The sequence below is a fragment of the Lepisosteus oculatus genome, chromosome 18, assembly GCF_040954835.1.
Source record: "Lepisosteus oculatus isolate fLepOcu1 chromosome 18, fLepOcu1.hap2, whole genome shotgun sequence".
In the NCBI taxonomy this organism is placed as follows: domain Eukaryota; kingdom Metazoa; phylum Chordata; class Actinopteri; order Semionotiformes; family Lepisosteidae; genus Lepisosteus; species Lepisosteus oculatus.
In genome coordinates, this window is record NC_090713.1 from 22421669 (window position 1) to 22438227 (window position 16559).

Sequence of the window (16559 nt, forward strand, 5' to 3'; positions counted from 1 at the left end):
CAGCAGAGCCCAGTGAGATCGGGGTAAAAGCACAGTACAGCGCAGTAGAGCCCAGTGATATCAGGGTAAAAGCACAGTATAGCACAGTAGAGCCCAGTGAGATCAGGGTAAAAGCACAGCACAGTGCAGCAGAGCCCAGTGAGATCAGGGTAAAAGCACAGTACAGTGCAGCAGAGCCCAGTGAGATCAGGGTAAAAGCACAGTACAGCGCAGTAGAGCCCGGTGAGATCAGGGTAAAAGCACAGTACGGCGCAGTAGAGCCCTGTGAGATCGGGGTAAAAGCACAGTACAGCGCAGCAGAGCCCAGTGAGATCGGGGTAAAAGCACAGTACAGTGCAGCAGAGCCCAGTGAGATCAGGGTAAAAGCACAGTACAGCGCAGTAGAGCCCGGTGAGATCAGGGTAAAAGCACAGTACGGCGCAGTAGAGCCCTGTGAGATCGGGGTAAAAGCACAGTACAGCGCAGCAGAGCCCAGTGAGATCGGGGTAAAAGCACAGTACAGTGCAGCAGAGCCCAGTGAGATCAGGGTAAAAGCACAGTACAGCGCAGTAGAGCCCGGTGAGATCAGGGTAAAAGCACAGTACAGTGCAGTAGAGCCCAGTGAGATCGGGGTAAAAGCACAGTACAGCGCAGCAGAGCCCACTGAGATCGGGGTAAAAGCACAGTACAGTGCAGCAGAGCCCAGTGAGATCAGGGTAAAAGCACACTACAGCGCAGTAGAGCCCAGTGAGATCGGGGTAAAAGCACAGTACAGTGCAGCAGAGCCCAGTGAGATCAGGGTAAAAGCACAGTACAGCGCAGTAGAGCCCGGTGAGATCAGGGTAAAAGCACAGTACGGCGCAGTAGAGCCCTGTGAGATCGGGGTAAAAGCACAGTACAGCACAGTAGAGCCCTGTGAGATCGGGGTAAAAGCACAGTACACCGCAGTAGAGCCCAGTGAGATCGGGGTAAAAGCACAGTACAGCGCAGTAGAGCCCAGTGAGATCGGGGTAAAAGCACAGTAAAGCCCAGTGAGATCAGGGTAAACGCATGCTAAAGTAATGAGTGATGTGAACCCTGAACCCATAGAAGCCTATGCAAAAATAAGCCTGCAGTCAAATTACAGGTTTCTAAATCAGGGGTCTCCAGCCCTGGTCCTGGGGATCCCCAGGGTCTAGTGCTCTCCAAGATGATACCCCAGTCAATCTGGGGTCCTGTACACTGTTCAGCGGTACAGCAGCAGGGTCTCCCACCCCAGGGTCGAACCCACGACCCCCCAGTGCCCAACGCAAGAGCGGAGAACAACTAGAGACGCTGAAAACGGGCTGCTGCTCTTTAGAAGATCAACAGCTGCCGTCTAGTGTCTCGTACTGGTATTGCACGCAGGTGCAGAGCACAGTTAACGGACACCGCGAATGTGCGGTTTATCTCGTCCCACACTCGCGCTTATTTGTGTGTACTCGATAGCTGACAAACCAGGTCGTCTCTCCCGGCCGAACTTTTAATAGAATTTATAATGTTTAAAGGGTGCAGAAAAAAAAAGAAATCGGACGAACGGAGCATTCCCTTTAAGAACTCAGTGGGGAGGCGGGACGTCCTTCCAAACGGTGATTGGGCAACCGGCGCGCCGATCGGGTTCCAGACGCAGGCGCGGTTCTCCGCTCTGATTGGTCGAGGCGGCTGTCGCCTGTGACAACCCGGAAGCCCTCCTCGCCGGGCAATGAATGAGAACCGGAAGTGCCTGCGGGTAGCGACGGTGCGAGCGGGGAAGACTCTCGTTGAACCACTGTGAATATATCTAGGTGAGCGGTATCGGTTCGTGGGTTTTATATAAATATATCTATATTTTTTTTTTTTTTTTACAAAAACGCGTTTCCCGTTAGCCGAAAAGTCAAAACAAGAGCGTCCCGGAAAGCTCTGGGGGGGAGACGAAAATCTCTTCTGTTTTGTGAACTTTAGCCTCGGCTCCTCTCCGTTAATATTTCATTTATTCTCATTTCGATTCGCTGTGCCCCTCCTGCACACAAGTCGCACCCTGCCGTATCCGTGTAGTTGTTTTCTTCCTTTCTGTGCGGCTCATGTCGCGATTTCAGTGGCGACAGACCAGTTGTCGCTGCCCGGCTCCCGGGCTGGCGGCTCGGTTCTGACTTGGCGGTCCGGGGCCGGAGAGCGCAGCTCACACCCGAGACCGCTTTCCGGGGATTTCTCGGGAATCATCTCATGACTTGGCGATGGAGGGGTTGTGATTTTTTACTTCTCCACTTTTCTACAAACAGAAAAAAACGTGTCACCGTGACATTTCCCCAGCCCTAAACGGTACGGCTCGGCTCCGTTCTGGCGAGTTCTCGGACGTCCGGACTGGACCCGAACCCGTCTGTCTGGATACGTCCGCCAGTTAGCTCTGCTAGCCGTTGAACAAATCACACCTTCCCTACCCGTCTGGGATATGTGATGCAGTCCGCGGAGAAGTCGGCGCTGCGCTCCTGCTGTGTAGCAGGATGATCCAGTCCGGGCTTTGCGCAGGCAGGGCAGCCGCGCAGTGCTGGGTCTACGTAGAGTCTGTCTGCTCATAGTGCGCAGACTTGCCCGTCTTTAAATGCGGCCCTTTCCTACGATGAGTACAACAGGAACGAGTAAGACCTGGAGCGGATCAGATTGCTGTGCAGTGGGAGTGTGATCTGTCTCTCAGGTTAACACTGCAGAAATCACTAACCCCATGTAGGGGTGTTTAAAATACCAGTATCTACAATACTGTTAGGCTTGACCCTTCCAATTAATTTATTTGGGGGCTCCCCAGTCTGGGTCGTGCGGGGCTGCTGTGTGGCCTGCAGGTTTTCAGTCCCCTTAACGACCTGCGTCGGCTCGTTAACGGCTTTAATTGGACCACTTAAACAGCCGTTCAGGCGCTGCTGTTTCTAAGAGAACTAGGAACCCCGCAGACGCAGCGTCCCCTCCTGGACCAGGAGTGGGGACCCCTGGCGGACTTTTTAAAAATTGCCCTCTGAGGGCAGTACTGTGTGGCGATCACGGACTCCCCTGGTGGAGACCCGTCGTGTACCTGGTTTAGGGCAGCTGCCCGCAGTCCGGGCCGGAGTGTTTGTTTGATAGGGCAGTCCTGCGCCCCCTGCTGGGCGTGTTGGGTGTGTCCCCAAGGCTAGTCGGTTTTATATGGGACTGCAAAGTCCAAAGGCTGTCTTGGCGAGCGTTTGGTGTCGTTTCTGGGGCTCCGCCCAACCCCGTAAAAAACACGCCCGCCTACACGGACACGGACACGGACACACACACACACGGAAACGCACTCCCAGGACGCTTTCAGGAAGCAGCGGGGTGAGATCTGCCCAGTGATGACGGGGGGGGCTGCTTTACACAAAGGGCGGCGGGGGTGTGGAGCAAGCTGCCCCAACAGCTGGTTCAGTAGTTCAGGTCTGGTCTTGTTAGACCAGGAGGACAGCTGGTCCGGTGGTTCAGGTCCGGTCCTGTCACACCAGGGGGACAGCCGGTCCGGCGGTTCAGGTCCGGTCCTGTTACACCAGGGGGACAGCCGGTCCGGCGGGTCAGGTCCAGTCCTGTTACACCAGGGGGACAGCCGGTCCTGTGGGTCAGGTCCGGTCCTGTCACACCAGGGGGACAGCCGGTCCGGCGGTTCAGGTCCGGTCCTGTCACAACAGGGGGACAGCCGGTCCGGCGGGTCAGGTCCAGTCCTGTCACAACAGGGGGACAGCCGGTCCGGCGGTTCAGGTCCGGTCCTGTTACACCAGGGGGACAGCCGGTCCGGTGGTTCAGGTCCAGTCCTGTTACAACAGGGGGATAGCCAGTCTGGCGGTTCAGGTTATGTCTCATTAGACCAGGGGGACCGTCAAAGCACTGGCCGTCCTGTCCGGCCCAGTGCTTGCTGGGACAGGCTCCGGCACTGCCCCCCCCCAGTCGCGCGCCTCCTCTGCCGCTGCCGCCCGGCTCACGTCCCGGCGCTCTCTCTCTCTCTCTCTCTCGCCGCCCCGCAGAGCTCGCTGTCCGCGTCTGAGCCGGGGCCCGGAGATGGTGGACTCCCAGTACTACCTCCCCAACGACGTCGGGATCGCGGCGCTGGACTGCGCCGAGGCCTTCCGGCTGCTGTCGCCCAGGGAGCAGCTGTACGCCCACTACGTGTCCCGGGCCGCCTGGTACGGCGGCCTGGCCGTGCTGCTGCAGACCTCGCCCGAGTCCACCCCCGTCTACGTGCTGCTGCAGCGGCTCCTGCGCCGCCAGCCCCCCGCCGAGCTGGAGGGCGTGGCCACGGCCGCGGGGCTGACCCCCGAGGAGTTCCAGGTGAGCCTGTCTCGGCGGTGCGGCTCTTCACACCCCCTCTGGCCAGAGTATTGGGATCCCCCATGAATAATGGGGTGACCAGTCCTGGTCAAGGAAGGGTCAGTGTGTCTGCAGCGGGGGTGTCCAGTCCTGGTCCAGGAGGGGGCGCTGTGTCTGCAGCAGGGCTGTCCGGTCCTGGTCCAGGAGGGGTCAGTGTGTCTGGAGCAGGGCTGTCCAGTCCTGGTCCAGGAGGGGTCAGTGTGTCTGCAGCGGGGGTGTCCAGTCCTGTTCCAGGAGGGGTCAGTGTGTCTGCAGCGGGGCTGTCCAGTCCTGGTCCAGGAGGGGTCAGTGTGTCTGCAGTGGGGGTGTCCAGTCCTGGTCCAGGAGGGGTCAGTGTGTCTGCAGTGGGTGTGTCCAGTCCTGGTCCAGGAGGGGGTGCTCTACATACCCTCAGAAAGCTTATTCTTTGACTAAATAGTTCTTTAAATGTGAAGTCTTTCGGGAAACTGTTTCTGGCTTGGTTGTGCTAATACCAGCAGACCTATACCTGGGGGTGACCCGGAAGTGGCCTCCCTGTAGGGGTGTCTCTCTCTCTGGGGGTGTAAATGCTGTGCGGTTCTGTGCCACAGGCGTTCCTGGTCTACGCTGCAGGAGTGTACTCCAACATGGGCAACTACAAGTCGTTCGGGGACACCAAGTTCATCCCCAACCTCCCCCAGGCAGGTGGCGAGCGGGGGCCGTGGGCGAGGGGGGGTGGGCGTGCGTGGCCGAAGGAGAGGGGGGGGTGGGCGTGTCTCTTGTCTGACGGTGCGCTTGTCAGCGTGTACACGGAGCAGCCCGCAGGAAACACGAGTGTTCTGGACAGTTCCACACGTCAGCCGCGTCCACGCACTGCGCCCACCTCCGGCTGGACAGCGTGAGCGTGACCCGGCGCGGCGCGGCGTCTTGACCTCTCGTGTGTGTGTGTGTGTGTGTCTGTGTGTGTGTGTGTTCCAGGAGAAGCTGAAGGCGCTGGTGTGGCAGAGCCAGGCGTTCCGGGACAACCCCGACCAGATGGAGGAGCTGTGGAGCACCTGCGGAGACCTCATGTACTCCCTGGAGGAGCGGCAGAAGCAGCTGGGCCTGGGGGAGGAGGCAAGGCTGGGCCTGGGGGTGGGGGGGACAGAGGAGGCACAAGTCACTGTGACCGGCAGGCCGCGGGTAACAGCGCCCCTTAGAGGGAGGGGCGAGATGAGTCCGCCAGGGAACAGCGTCTGCGTGTCGTGTCACAGGAGGGGGCTCTGCAGATCTCTCTCTGTCTCTCTGTCTCTCTGTCTCTCTGTCTCTGTCGCGTATTTTCTGCAGGAAGACCTTTCTCCGTGTCGACGCGGACCGCCGGTTCTCTTCCGGGCCCGTTCGGGTCAGAGTGGAGAGGCTGATGTGATCGATGGGGTCGTTAGCAATCGATCAATTGATTGTTTCCGTAGACGAGCAAACTCCCTCCCCTCAGTTTCCTCGGGGAGGGATGTGATCTCTGATCTCGAAGGCGCAGGGAAGCCTGTTGTCGGAATTGCTCATTGCTCGTTTACAGCTGTGTCTTTCTGTCTCAGGGGATCACCACCTACTTCTCTGGGAACTGCTGCCTTGAAGACGCGGAGCTGGCACAGAAATTCCTCGATTCCAAGGTACAGCAGCTGTTGCTGCCCAGGCCCGGTTTAGTTCCTTCTTCTCATGAGAGGCACCAGTGTTGTGGCCTTTCTGGTCTGAATGGGTTTCACTCAGTGGTCCTCCTGGTCTAACCAGACCGGACCTGATCCCCTGGACCAGCTGTTCTCCTGGTCTAACCAGACCGGACCTGAACCCCTGGACCAGCTGTCCTCCTGGTCTAACGTGACTGGACCTGAACCGCCAGACCAGCTGTCCTCCTGGTCTAACATGACTGGACCTGAACCACTGGACCAGCTGTCCTCCTGGTCTAACCAGACTGGACCTGAACCGCCGGACTGGCTATCCCCCTGTTGTAACAGAACCAGACCAGCTGTCCTCCTGGACCAGCTGTCCTCCTGGTCTAACAGGACTAGACCTGAACTACTGGACCAGCTGTTGTAACAGGACTGGACCTGAACCGCCGGACCGGCTGTCCCCCTGGTCTAACAGGACCAGACCTGAACCACCGGACCGGCTGTCCCCCTGGTCCAGCTGCCCTGTGCTGTAACCTCCCCTGCTCTTGTCCCTGCAGAACCTCAGTGCCTACAACACGCGCCTGTTTAAGAAGATCAGCCCCGAGGGCAGGCGGAGCTACGAGGTGCGTCTGGCCTCGGCGGTGAAGGAGGGTGAGTGCGCGGGAGGCTGCGGGTTCGAATCCCCGGCGGGACGCCGCTGTGGCACTTGGGAGTGTGGGAGTGGACGTGGAGTGGCTGGGTGTGGACGAGGGAGTGTGTGTGTGGGAGTGTGGAGTGGTTTGACACACTGTCCTCTGGCCATTTCTCCAGTCAGGCGCTGAGCTGCTTAATTAAATCTGATGATCTAATTATCTGGATTGATATATCCTTCCCTCTAGGGAAGGATCCTTTCAGGACCAGAACGGACGTTTGTGGCTCTGTTGGAGCGCTGGGAGTGTAACTCCCCACCCTGCCCTGGAGGGGGCGCCCCTGCTGACTCCTCTCTCATTCTTACTGTCCCTCCTCCCTCCTCTGCCCCCCCTCTCCCAGACGGTCCAGTGGACGGGGAGACGGGGAACCAGTGCGGTCGGTACGAATTCGGGGAGGCCGTCTTCGAGGTGCGGCGGGGAGACTACGCGCCCCTCATGAAGATGGTGGCGGAGAACCTGGAGAAGGCCCAGGTGAGGTCCGAAGGGCGGGGGAGATGGGGGGGTGTCTCGGGTTCACATCCGGGCTATGCCACGAGCTCCTGGAGGGGGCGCCGTGTCTGTAGTAGGGGTGTCCACTCCTGGTCCAGGAGGGGGCGCTGTGTCTGCAGCGGGGGTGTCCACTCCTGGTCCAGGAGGGGTCAGTGTGTCTGCAGCGGGGGTGTCCACTCCTGGTCCAGGAGGGGTCAGTGTGTCTGCAGCGGGGGTGTCCACTCCTGGTCCAGGAGGGGGCGCCGTGTCTGCAGCAGGGGTGTGCTGTCCTGGTCCAGGAGGGGGTGCCTCTTCCTGGGGAATCCTGGGAAGGTCTGGACGGGGACGCGCCCCAGGCTGGGAAGGAGGGAGGAGGCTCCTCAGACCGCGGTCTCAGGCCGGTCTCTCGCCCCGTCTGTGCGCCAGGAGTACGCGGCCGGCGAGAACCAGCGGCGCATGCTGGAGGAGTACGTGCGCAGCTTCACCTTCGGCTCCGTCGAGGCCCACAAGGAGGGCTCGCGCTTCTGGATCAAGGACCGCGGCCCCATCGTGGAGTGGTGAGCGCCCGCTATCGGGAACGCCTTGCGTTTCGGAGCCGGAGGGGGGGGCGGCAGGGGAGGATGGGCTCGGGGGCAGTTGCAGAGTTTTGTGGAATTATGCCTGAATGGCGTACGTTGTTGGAAACTGTTCCCGCTGCTTGCAAAAGGCCGTAACGGATCGCTCTGCTGTGGAACGGGAGTCTTAACTCTGCCCTTTTCTTCCTGCCCAGTTACATCGGCTTCATCGAGAGCTACAGAGACCCCTTCGGATCCAGGGGAGAATTCGAAGGTACGGGGGGGGTACGGTGAAATGGGTAGGGCGCCCCCTGCTGGCCTCCAGCGCTGCCTGCTGCAGGCAGCCTGGTTTTCTTCAGCGTTCCCCCCCCATCCCGGTACGGGCCGGGCCCGGCTCCCGCGCTCCGGGCGGATGGGGCCGGTGGGGGACGTGGCTGTGGTCCGTGACCTCTGCCCCTCTGCCCCTCTGCCCCTCTGCCGCAGGGTTCGTCGCGGTGGTCAACAAGGCCATGAGCGCGCGGTTCGCCCGGCTGGTGGGCTCGGCGGAGGTGCTGCTGCCCGAGCTGCCCTGGCCCTCGGAGTTCGAGAAGGACCGCTTCCTCCGGCCGGACTTCACCTCCCTGGACGTGCTCACCTTCGCCGGCAGCGGGATCCCCGCCGGCATCAACATCCCCAACTGTGAGTGACCCCTGACCCCTGTGCAGACGTGCCCTGGTCTTTGTCACTGGCCTGTGACCTCCACAGGCATCCCTGACCTCTGACCTTGGCAGTGATGTTACATAACCGGTCCAGCTATGAGTGACCTCTGACCTCTGCATGAACACAACTGTGCGGAGCAGCATCGTTGGCCACTGTCACTGTCCTGTGCGACCTTTATATACATGTACTGAATCGACATCCCTGACCTTGAGAGAGAGAGATGGTACATTAACACCCTCCCCTGTGAGTGACCTCTGACCTCAGGAGGGAGGGATGGTACATTAACACCCTCCCCTGTGAGTGACCTCTGACCTCAGGAGAGAGAGACGGTACATTAACATCCTCCCTCGTGAGTGACCTCTGACCTCAGGAGAGAGAGACGGTGCATTAACATCCTCCCTCGTGAGTGACCTCTGACCTCAGGAGAGAGGGACGGTACATTAACTTCCTCCCCTGAGAGTGACCTTTCACACCCATCGCTACGGTGACATTCTGTGACCCTTGACCTCTGCAAACACTACACCAGCGACCTCTGAACCCCCTGGAGAACACACTCGCATCCCCCGAGCTGCATAGCGACCTCTGACCCCACACCCTTTACGACCTTTGCCCTCCGCCCTTTCAGACGACGACATCCGGCAGACGGAGGGCTTCAAGAACGTGTCCCTGGGGAACGTGCTGGCGGTGGCCTACACCACGCAGAAGGAGAAGCTGACCTTCCTGGAGGAGACAGACAAGGTCCCTGCGGCGGCGCTCTCCGGCTCCGGCTCCGTCCGGCCGCGGCCTGGCTGCAGAGGGAGTGACCTCACTGGCCTTTCTCTCTCTCTCTCTCTCTCTCTCCCCCCTGCAGGACCTGTACATCAAGTGGAAGGGCCCGGCGTTCGAGGTCCAGGTCGGGCTGCACGAGCTGCTGGGTCACGGCAGCGGGAAGCTCTTCGTGCAGGTGAGGGGGTGGGGGGTCAGTTTCTGGGGTCCCAGCAATCCACTGATCTACACTGAGGTGTCCAGTGGGGTCAGGGCTGGGGGTCACACTGCACTGGGGTGTCCAGCGGGGTCAGGGCTGGGGGTCACACTGCACTGGGGTGTCCAGCGGGGTCAGGGCTGGGGGTCACACTGCACTGGGGTGTCCAGCGGGGTCAGGGCTGGGGGTCACACTGCACTGGGGTGTCCAGCGGGGTCAGGGCTGGGGGTCACACTGCACTGGGGTGTCCAGCGGGGTCAGGGCTGGGGGTCACACTGCACTGAGGTGTCCAGTGGGGTCAGTCCTGGGGGTCACACTGCACTGAGGTGTCCAGTGGGGTCAGCACTCTCTTACCTGTGTTTTTCTCTGTCCAGGACGAGAAGGGAAACTTCAACTTTGACCAGAAGAGTGTCCGGAACCCAGAGACCGGGGAGCTGGTGAGTATCCGCCGTCCTGCAGTCCCGTGTCCAGGAGCAGAGTGGGATTGTCCTTCTTTCCCAAACTCCCTCTCCGTCTGTGACGGAGCTGTCCACTGTGAACTGTGTTGCCGCCGGAGCCAGCGGGGGTCTGGACTGTAGGAGCCCTGCCTGCACCCTGAAAGAGGGTCTTTACTGTTCGACCCAGCAGGGGGCCCCCATCGGCAGCTGACCGGTTCTCATTGCGTTTCCTGCAGCTGACAGTGACGTGTGTGTGTGTGTGTGTGTGTGTGTGTGTGTGTGTCCTCAGATCTCCAGCTGGTACAAGGGTAACGAGACGTGGGACAGCAAGTTCTCCACCATCGCGTCCTCCTACGAGGAGTGCCGGGCGGAGTGCGTGGGGCTGTACCTGTGTCTGAACGAGGCGGTGCTCAGGTGAGGGAGCCCCGACGTTCAACCCCCCCCCCCCCCCCCCTCCTGCGCAGGAGAGCCCCGGGATCGAGGGCCCGTTCTCACGCCTGTCTCTGTCTCCGTCTCCCCTCGGCGCTGCAGCATCTTCGGACACGAGGGCCAGGCGGCGGAGGAGGTGGTCTTCGTGAACTGGCTGACCATGGTGCGGGCCGGCCTGCTGGCGCTGGAGTTCTACACCCCCGAGACCCGGAGCTGGAGACAGGTGCGCGTGTGTCTGTGTGTCTGCCCCGCTGGGGGGGGGAGTGTGGTTCAGCCCCGGGGGGGCGGTTCGGCTGACTGCGGGTCCTCTCTCGCTGTCCCCAGGCGCACATGCAGGCTCGCTTCGTCATCCTGAGGGTGCTGCTGGAGGCGGGGCAGGGCCTGGTCACGCTGCGCCCCACCACGGGCGCCGACGGGCAGCCGGACGCCGTCATCGCCCTGGACCGGGACAAGATCCGCAGCGTGGGCGTGCCCGCCATCGAGAGGTTCCTCCGCAGGCTGCAGGTACACAGCTCCGCCAGGCAGGCGGGCACTGGAGAGAGAGAGAGAGAGGCAGTGTGGGCTAGTGGTGAGAGCTGAGGCACTGGGAGAGAGGGAGAGAGGCAGTGTGGGCTAGTGGTGAGAGCTGAGGCACTGGGAGAGAGAGAGAGAGAGGCAGTGTGGGCTAGTGGTGAGAGCTGAGGCACTGGAGAGAGAGAGAGAGAGAGGCAGTGTGGGCTAGTGGTGAGAGCTGAGGCACTGGGAGAGAGAGAGAGAGGGAGGCAGTGTGGGCTAGTGGTGAGAGCTGAGGCACTGGGAGAGAGAGAGAGAGGGAGGCAGTGTGGGCTAGCGGTGAGAGCTGAGGCACTGGGAGAGAGAGAGAGAGGCAGTGTGGGCTAGTGGTGAGAGCTGAGACACTGGGAGAGAGAGAGAGAAGGAGGCAGTGTGGGCTAGTGGTGAGAGCTGAGGCACTGGGAGAGAGAGAGAGAGAAGGAGGCAGTGTGGGCTGGTGGTGAGAGCTGAGACACTGGGAGAGAGAGAGGGAGGCAGTGTGGGCTAGTGGTGAGAGCTGAGGCACTGGGAGAGAGAGAGAGGGAGGCAGTGTGGGCTAGTGGTGAGAGCTGAGGCACTGGGAGAGAGAGAGAGGGAGTCAGTGTGGGCTAGTGGTGAGAGCTGAGGCACTGGGAGAGAGAGAGAGAGGGAGGCAGTGTGGGCTAGTGGTGAGAGCTGAGGCACTGGGAGAGAGAGAGAGAGAAGGAGGCAGTGTGGGCTGGTGGTGAGAGCTGAGACACTGGGAGAGAGAGAGGGAGGCAGTGTGGGCTAGTGGTGAGAGCTGAGGCACTGGGAGAGAGAGAGAGGGAGTCAGTGTGGGCTAGTGGTGAGAGCTGAGGCACTGGGAGAGAGAGAGAGAGGGAGGCAGTGTGGGCTAGTGGTGAGAGCTGAGGCACTGGGAGAGAGAGAGAGAGGGAGGCAGTGTGGGCTGAGAGTTCTCTCCTGTGCTAAGCGCGGCCCTCCCTCCCCAGGTGCACAAGGCCACAGCGGACGTGGAGGGGGGGCGGGCTCTGTACGAGGGCTACTCGGCGGTGACCGACGACGAGCCCCCCCACTTCCTGCGGCTGCGCCAGACCGTGCTGCTGCGCAAGGAGCCCCGCAAGATGTTCGTCCAGGCCAACACGCGGGTCAAAGGTCAGCGCCCCCCCCCATCCATCTGCCTCAGGCTGACTGAACGCCCCCCCCCCCCGGGGTGGTTCTGTCGTGACTGACGCGCAGCGTCTCCTCCCGCCCTGCAGGGGAGGCCGTGGAGCTGCTGGAGTACGAGGGCACCGCGGCGGGCTTGATCCGCTCCTTCGCCGACCGGTTCCCCGAGGACGCCGAGCGGATCGAGGAGGGGCTGCTGGAGCTGAGCCGGCGCGACGCCCCCTGCTGGTGCTGAGAGCGCGCGCGTGTGGGTGCACACCCTAGGGCGCGATACGGCGAGGGCCCTGCAGCGCGGGGTTGACCGGCGAGGGGGGCGAGACCCACGGCGTGCCTTCGATCGCCGCGGCGGGTGGCCACCCAGATCTGAGCCGTGCGCTGGGTGGAAAGCCCCCCCGCCCCCCCGCCCCCATCGCGTGCCTTGTCTGCCCTCGGCTGACGAGCGAACCCACAGACCCCGGCCGTGCGACTCGGCGATAGGTTGGTTCTGTCTGTCCGCTGGTCCTCGTGAATAAACTGTGCACGTTTTCCACCAGACCCCTCGTGTCCTGTGTCCCGGCTTTTCCCTGGTTCGAATCCCACCTCCCCTCTCCTGTCCCAAGCCCAGCTGGGAAGCAGGTGCGGAACACCCAGCGGGGGAGTTCGGGCCTACCCGTAACATTCGGGACATGCCTGTGTCTGCCGCCGGGGTGTCCACTCCTGGTCCAGGAGGGGGCGCTGTGTCTGCAGTGGGGGTGTCCAGTCCTGGTCCAGGAGGGGTCAGTGTGACTGCAGCAGGGGTGTCCAGTCCTGGTCCAGGAGGGGTCAGTGTGACTGCAGCAGGGGTGTCCAGTCCTGGTCCAGGAGGGGTCAGTGTGACTGCAGCAGGGGTGTCCAGTCCTGGTCCAGGAGGGGTCAGTATGTCTGCAGCAGGGCTGTCCAGTCCTGGTCCAGGAGGGGTCAGTATGTCTGCAGCAGGGCTGTCCAGTCCTGGTCCAGGAGGGGTCAGTGTGTCTGCAGCAGGGCTGTCCAGTCCTGGTCCAGGAGGGGTCAGTGTGTCTGCAGCAGGGCTGTCCAGTCCTGGTCCTGGAGGGGGCGCTGTGTCTGCAGTGGGGGTGTCCAGTCCTGGTCCAGGAGGGGTCAGTGTGTCTGCACCAGGGGTGTCCAGTCCTGGTCCTGGAGGGGTCAGTGTGTCTGCAGCAGGGCTGTCCAGTCCTGGGCCAGGAGGGGTCAGTGTGTCTGCAGCAGGGGTGTCCAGTCCTGGTCCAGGAGGGGTCAGTGTGTCTGCAGCGGGGCTGTCCAGTCCTGGTCCAGGAGGGGTCAGTGTGTCTGCAGCGGGGGTGTCCACTCCTGGTCCAGGAGGGGTCAGTGTGTCTGCAGCGGGGCTGTCCAGTCCTGGTCCAGGAGGGGTCAGTGTGTCTGCAGCGGGGGTGTCCAGTCCTGGTCCAGGAGGGGGTGCTGTGTCTGCCGCCGGGGTGTCCAGTCCTGGTCCAGGAGGGGGCGCTGTGTCTGCAGTGGGGGTGTCCAGTCCTGGTCCAGGAGGGGTCAGTGTGTCTGCACCAGGGGTGTCCAGTCCTGGTCCTGGAGGGGTCAGTGTGTCTGCAGCAGGGGTGTCCAGTCCTGGTCCAGGAGGGGTCAGTGTGTCTGCAGCAGGGCTGTCCAGTCCTGATCCAGGAGGGGTCAGTGTGTCTGCAGCAGGGCTGTCCAGTCCTGGTCCTGGAGGGGGCGCTGTGTCTGCAGTGGGGGTGTCCAGTCCTGGTCCAGGAGGGGTCAGTGTGTCTGCACCAGGGGTGTCCAGTCCTGGTCCTGGAGGGGTCAGTGTGTCTGCAGCAGGGCTGTCCAGTCCTGGGCCAGGAGGGGTCAGTGTGTCTGCAGCAGGGGTGTCCAGTCCTGGTCCAGGAGGGGTCAGTGTGTCTGCAGCGGGGCTGTCCAGTCCTGGTCCAGGAGGGGTCAGTGTGTCTGCAGCGGGGGTGTCCAGTCCTGGTCCAGGAGGGGTCAGTGTGTCTGCAGCAGGGCTGTCCAGTCCTGGTCCGGGAGGGGTCAGTGTGTCTCCAGCAGGGCTGTCCAGTCCTGGTCCAGGAGGGGGCGCTGTGTCTGCAGGTTTTCCAGGTGTCCGGAGTAGTGACATTCATTGGTCCAGTTAGGGTACCGGAAGAAGGTTTTGGGGTGCTGCAGTTGCCAGGAGAGGTGGTGTTGGTCTCTGACTGTCACCCAACACAAAGATTGACATAACCCCCCCCCCACCTCAGCTCTTCACCTTCATTACTGAGTGAAGAGGACAGAGCACTGTCATGATCCATGAGTGTTCTCTCATGGATCCAGACAGAGCAGTGGGATCCAGTCAGCTTTATTTAACTGGACTGTCATGTAATCAATTATGACACAGTGGGCTACACCAGGGACCTGCACTGGAAACGGACGCACTCTCCCCGCCCTGCTGGAGTGTGAAAACACTTTGTCTGCCAAGGGCCGGGTCTCCCACCTCCTTCCGCGGTGCGGTAGACAACGGTTTCATTACAGTTTCTCCAGTGACGTTTCTCTCGCGCGGCGTTTTTCTCCTGTTCCCCGGTGTAATACTGCATCCGGCCACAAGGCGGCAGTGTGCCCTCCCCCCATCTCGAAGCTGCACACCCACGCATTTCACCGGCAGGCCTGTCCTCCGGCTCGTGGGATCACACACATTAATTGACCGCCCTCCTCTGTCTAATTAGGTTGCCCTCGCGTCATGCTCGTTAATGCCCCAAGAGCAGACAGCCACTGCCCAAACCGACATTATTCTCCCACCTAGAAATTGAGGGCGACAGTCATGCCTTTAAATATCTCGGTCCTATCCTAAGCTGGTTTAAAAAGTAGCACTTAATATTGTAACACATATGATGTTGTGTCTAATGTAGTGTTTTCGGTCTCAAGCTGAGGTTACAGACGCGAACAGGGTTTGCCGTCGTGCATGAGCTGGTGTGAAACAGGTCAATTCTTTATACTAGAGCTCCTTTGATCCCCAGCCATTTCAAAGTGCTTCCTATAGAGGGGGGAATCCACTACACCCCTCACCTGGGAGACGCACACAGGTCATTCTGCCCCAGCAGCCCCACCTGGGAGACGCACAGAGGTCGTTCTGCCCCAGCAGCCCCACCTGGGAGACGCACAGTTGTCCTTGTGTCCTGCTGCACCATGTGGAATTAATGAAAGTCCCTGTAGTCACGACCTCAGTTTAATGTCTCGTCTTAAAGAGGGCCATTGCCTTAAGTACAACGTGGGGCCCTGGTTTGTAAATTCTGGTCCAAAGAAATGAATGACACCAACCGATCAGACAGGTCCAGTCTTGTTGGACAGCTGGTCCGGCGGTTCGGGTCCGGTCCTGTTAGACCGGGAGGACAGCTGGTCCGGTGGTTCAGGTCCGGTCCTGCTAGACCGGGAGGACAGCTGGTCTGGAGGGTCAGGTCCAGTCCTGGTGTTGTGCACTCTGTTCTTGGGGTCTGGGAGGGTTGCAGGTTCAAACCCCAGGTGGGGTGGCACAGCTGATGACTCCTCGGGCGCGTCAGGCGCTTCACTCGGATCTGCTCCAGTTACCTCCCCCGGGCTGTCATCTCGGGGTGAATAAGGGGCGATTTTTACAGTAACGTTCTCACGGTCCTGTCGGGCTGGAGGGCTCTGATCAAGGGCCAGGCCGCCCCGGTGTCAGATTACAATGGGGGCGCTGTGTCTGCAAGATCTGGGGAGACGGGCGGAGGGGGAAAACACAGGGCTGCCATTGTGAGCGAGCTCGCACATCAAGCTTGCCGAGGGAAGAGTCGAGGAGGGACCCCGGGGGGGGGTCCGAGCGCGCAACGAGACACACGGGCTCCAGCCCCAGGAGCCCGGGCTCTTGGAGCACCAGAGGGTTCCGAGCTCATCGCGCCGATTTTGATCCATCCGGAGCTGAGAAGGATCTGAGAAGCTCAACCAGCCATTCCTGCTTCAGCAGCGGGGGCTGGGCGGCTTGTTCCACACCCCCACCTCTCTCAGGGTAGAGGAGTGTCACCTGCCCTGACTGGAGGATTTCATCCAGACGTTCGCGAATGAGCCCAGGGTGTCGGCTTCAACAGCACGGCCGGTTCCACACACCCACCACCCTTTGTGTGCAGTAGTGCCTCCTGTATTCGGTTTTAAGTGCACCTCCCCCTGGCCCCGGAGTGGGGGGAGGAGGGGAGGGGGCGCAGTCTCGCTGTGGGCCTGCAGGGGGCAGCAGTGTTCATTTTGTCTGACGGCTGACGACCCGGTCCGGCCCCTGGAGTCGGGGACCTGGCTGTGAGATGAGGAGGAGGAGGAGGAGGAGGGGGGCCCTGTGCGGCATCTCCGCCTCTGGACGCCAGCAGAGGGTTTGATTGCGAGGTAAGGTGGGGGTGCTATAAACGAGACGCTGGCAGCACCCAGTCAAGCTGACAGGTCTCCACGGTCCATACCTGTCTATCCCTCCCGTAATCCAGACCTTTGGACTCATGGCGTGGAGAGAGGGCGGACTGATGCATTCTGGCAGTCCGACAATCCGACACTGATCCCGAAGGGAATTCCCTGTCTTCTGCAGAGGCTGAGCCCCAGCCCTGTTCCGGGGTGGGGGGGGGTAGTTGACTGTTGATCATATAACACTGCACAATCGCGCCCTGCGATGGACAAATCGATGAGTTGGACTGGTGGTGGCCGTGCAGTCGTCAGAAAGGCGGCGCGGTTGTGCGCTTTGCCGTTTTCCGGCGCCGGGGCCCGTCTGG

General features: G+C 61.2%; 1 protein-coding gene across 1 annotated transcript; it reads left to right on the plus strand.

Annotated features, from left to right (window-relative positions):
* The first annotated feature begins 1671 nt into the window (after positions 1 to 1671).
* On the plus strand, positions 1672 to 12372 carry dpp3 (dipeptidyl-peptidase 3). Its single transcript, XM_069180464.1, has 18 exons — positions 1672 to 1781; positions 3981 to 4284; positions 4893 to 4982; positions 5260 to 5397; positions 5853 to 5927; positions 6482 to 6575; positions 6954 to 7084; positions 7508 to 7638; positions 7851 to 7909; positions 8119 to 8313; positions 8960 to 9072; positions 9185 to 9277; positions 9670 to 9732; positions 10022 to 10146; positions 10264 to 10384; positions 10486 to 10665; positions 11664 to 11826; positions 11931 to 12372. The coding sequence occupies exons 2-18, from the start codon at positions 4015 to 4017 to the stop codon at positions 12071 to 12073; spliced, it is 2184 nt and encodes a 727-aa protein (XP_069036565.1). The 5' UTR covers positions 1672 to 1781; positions 3981 to 4014; the 3' UTR covers positions 12074 to 12372.
* The last annotated feature ends 4187 nt before the right edge of the window (positions 12373 to 16559 follow it).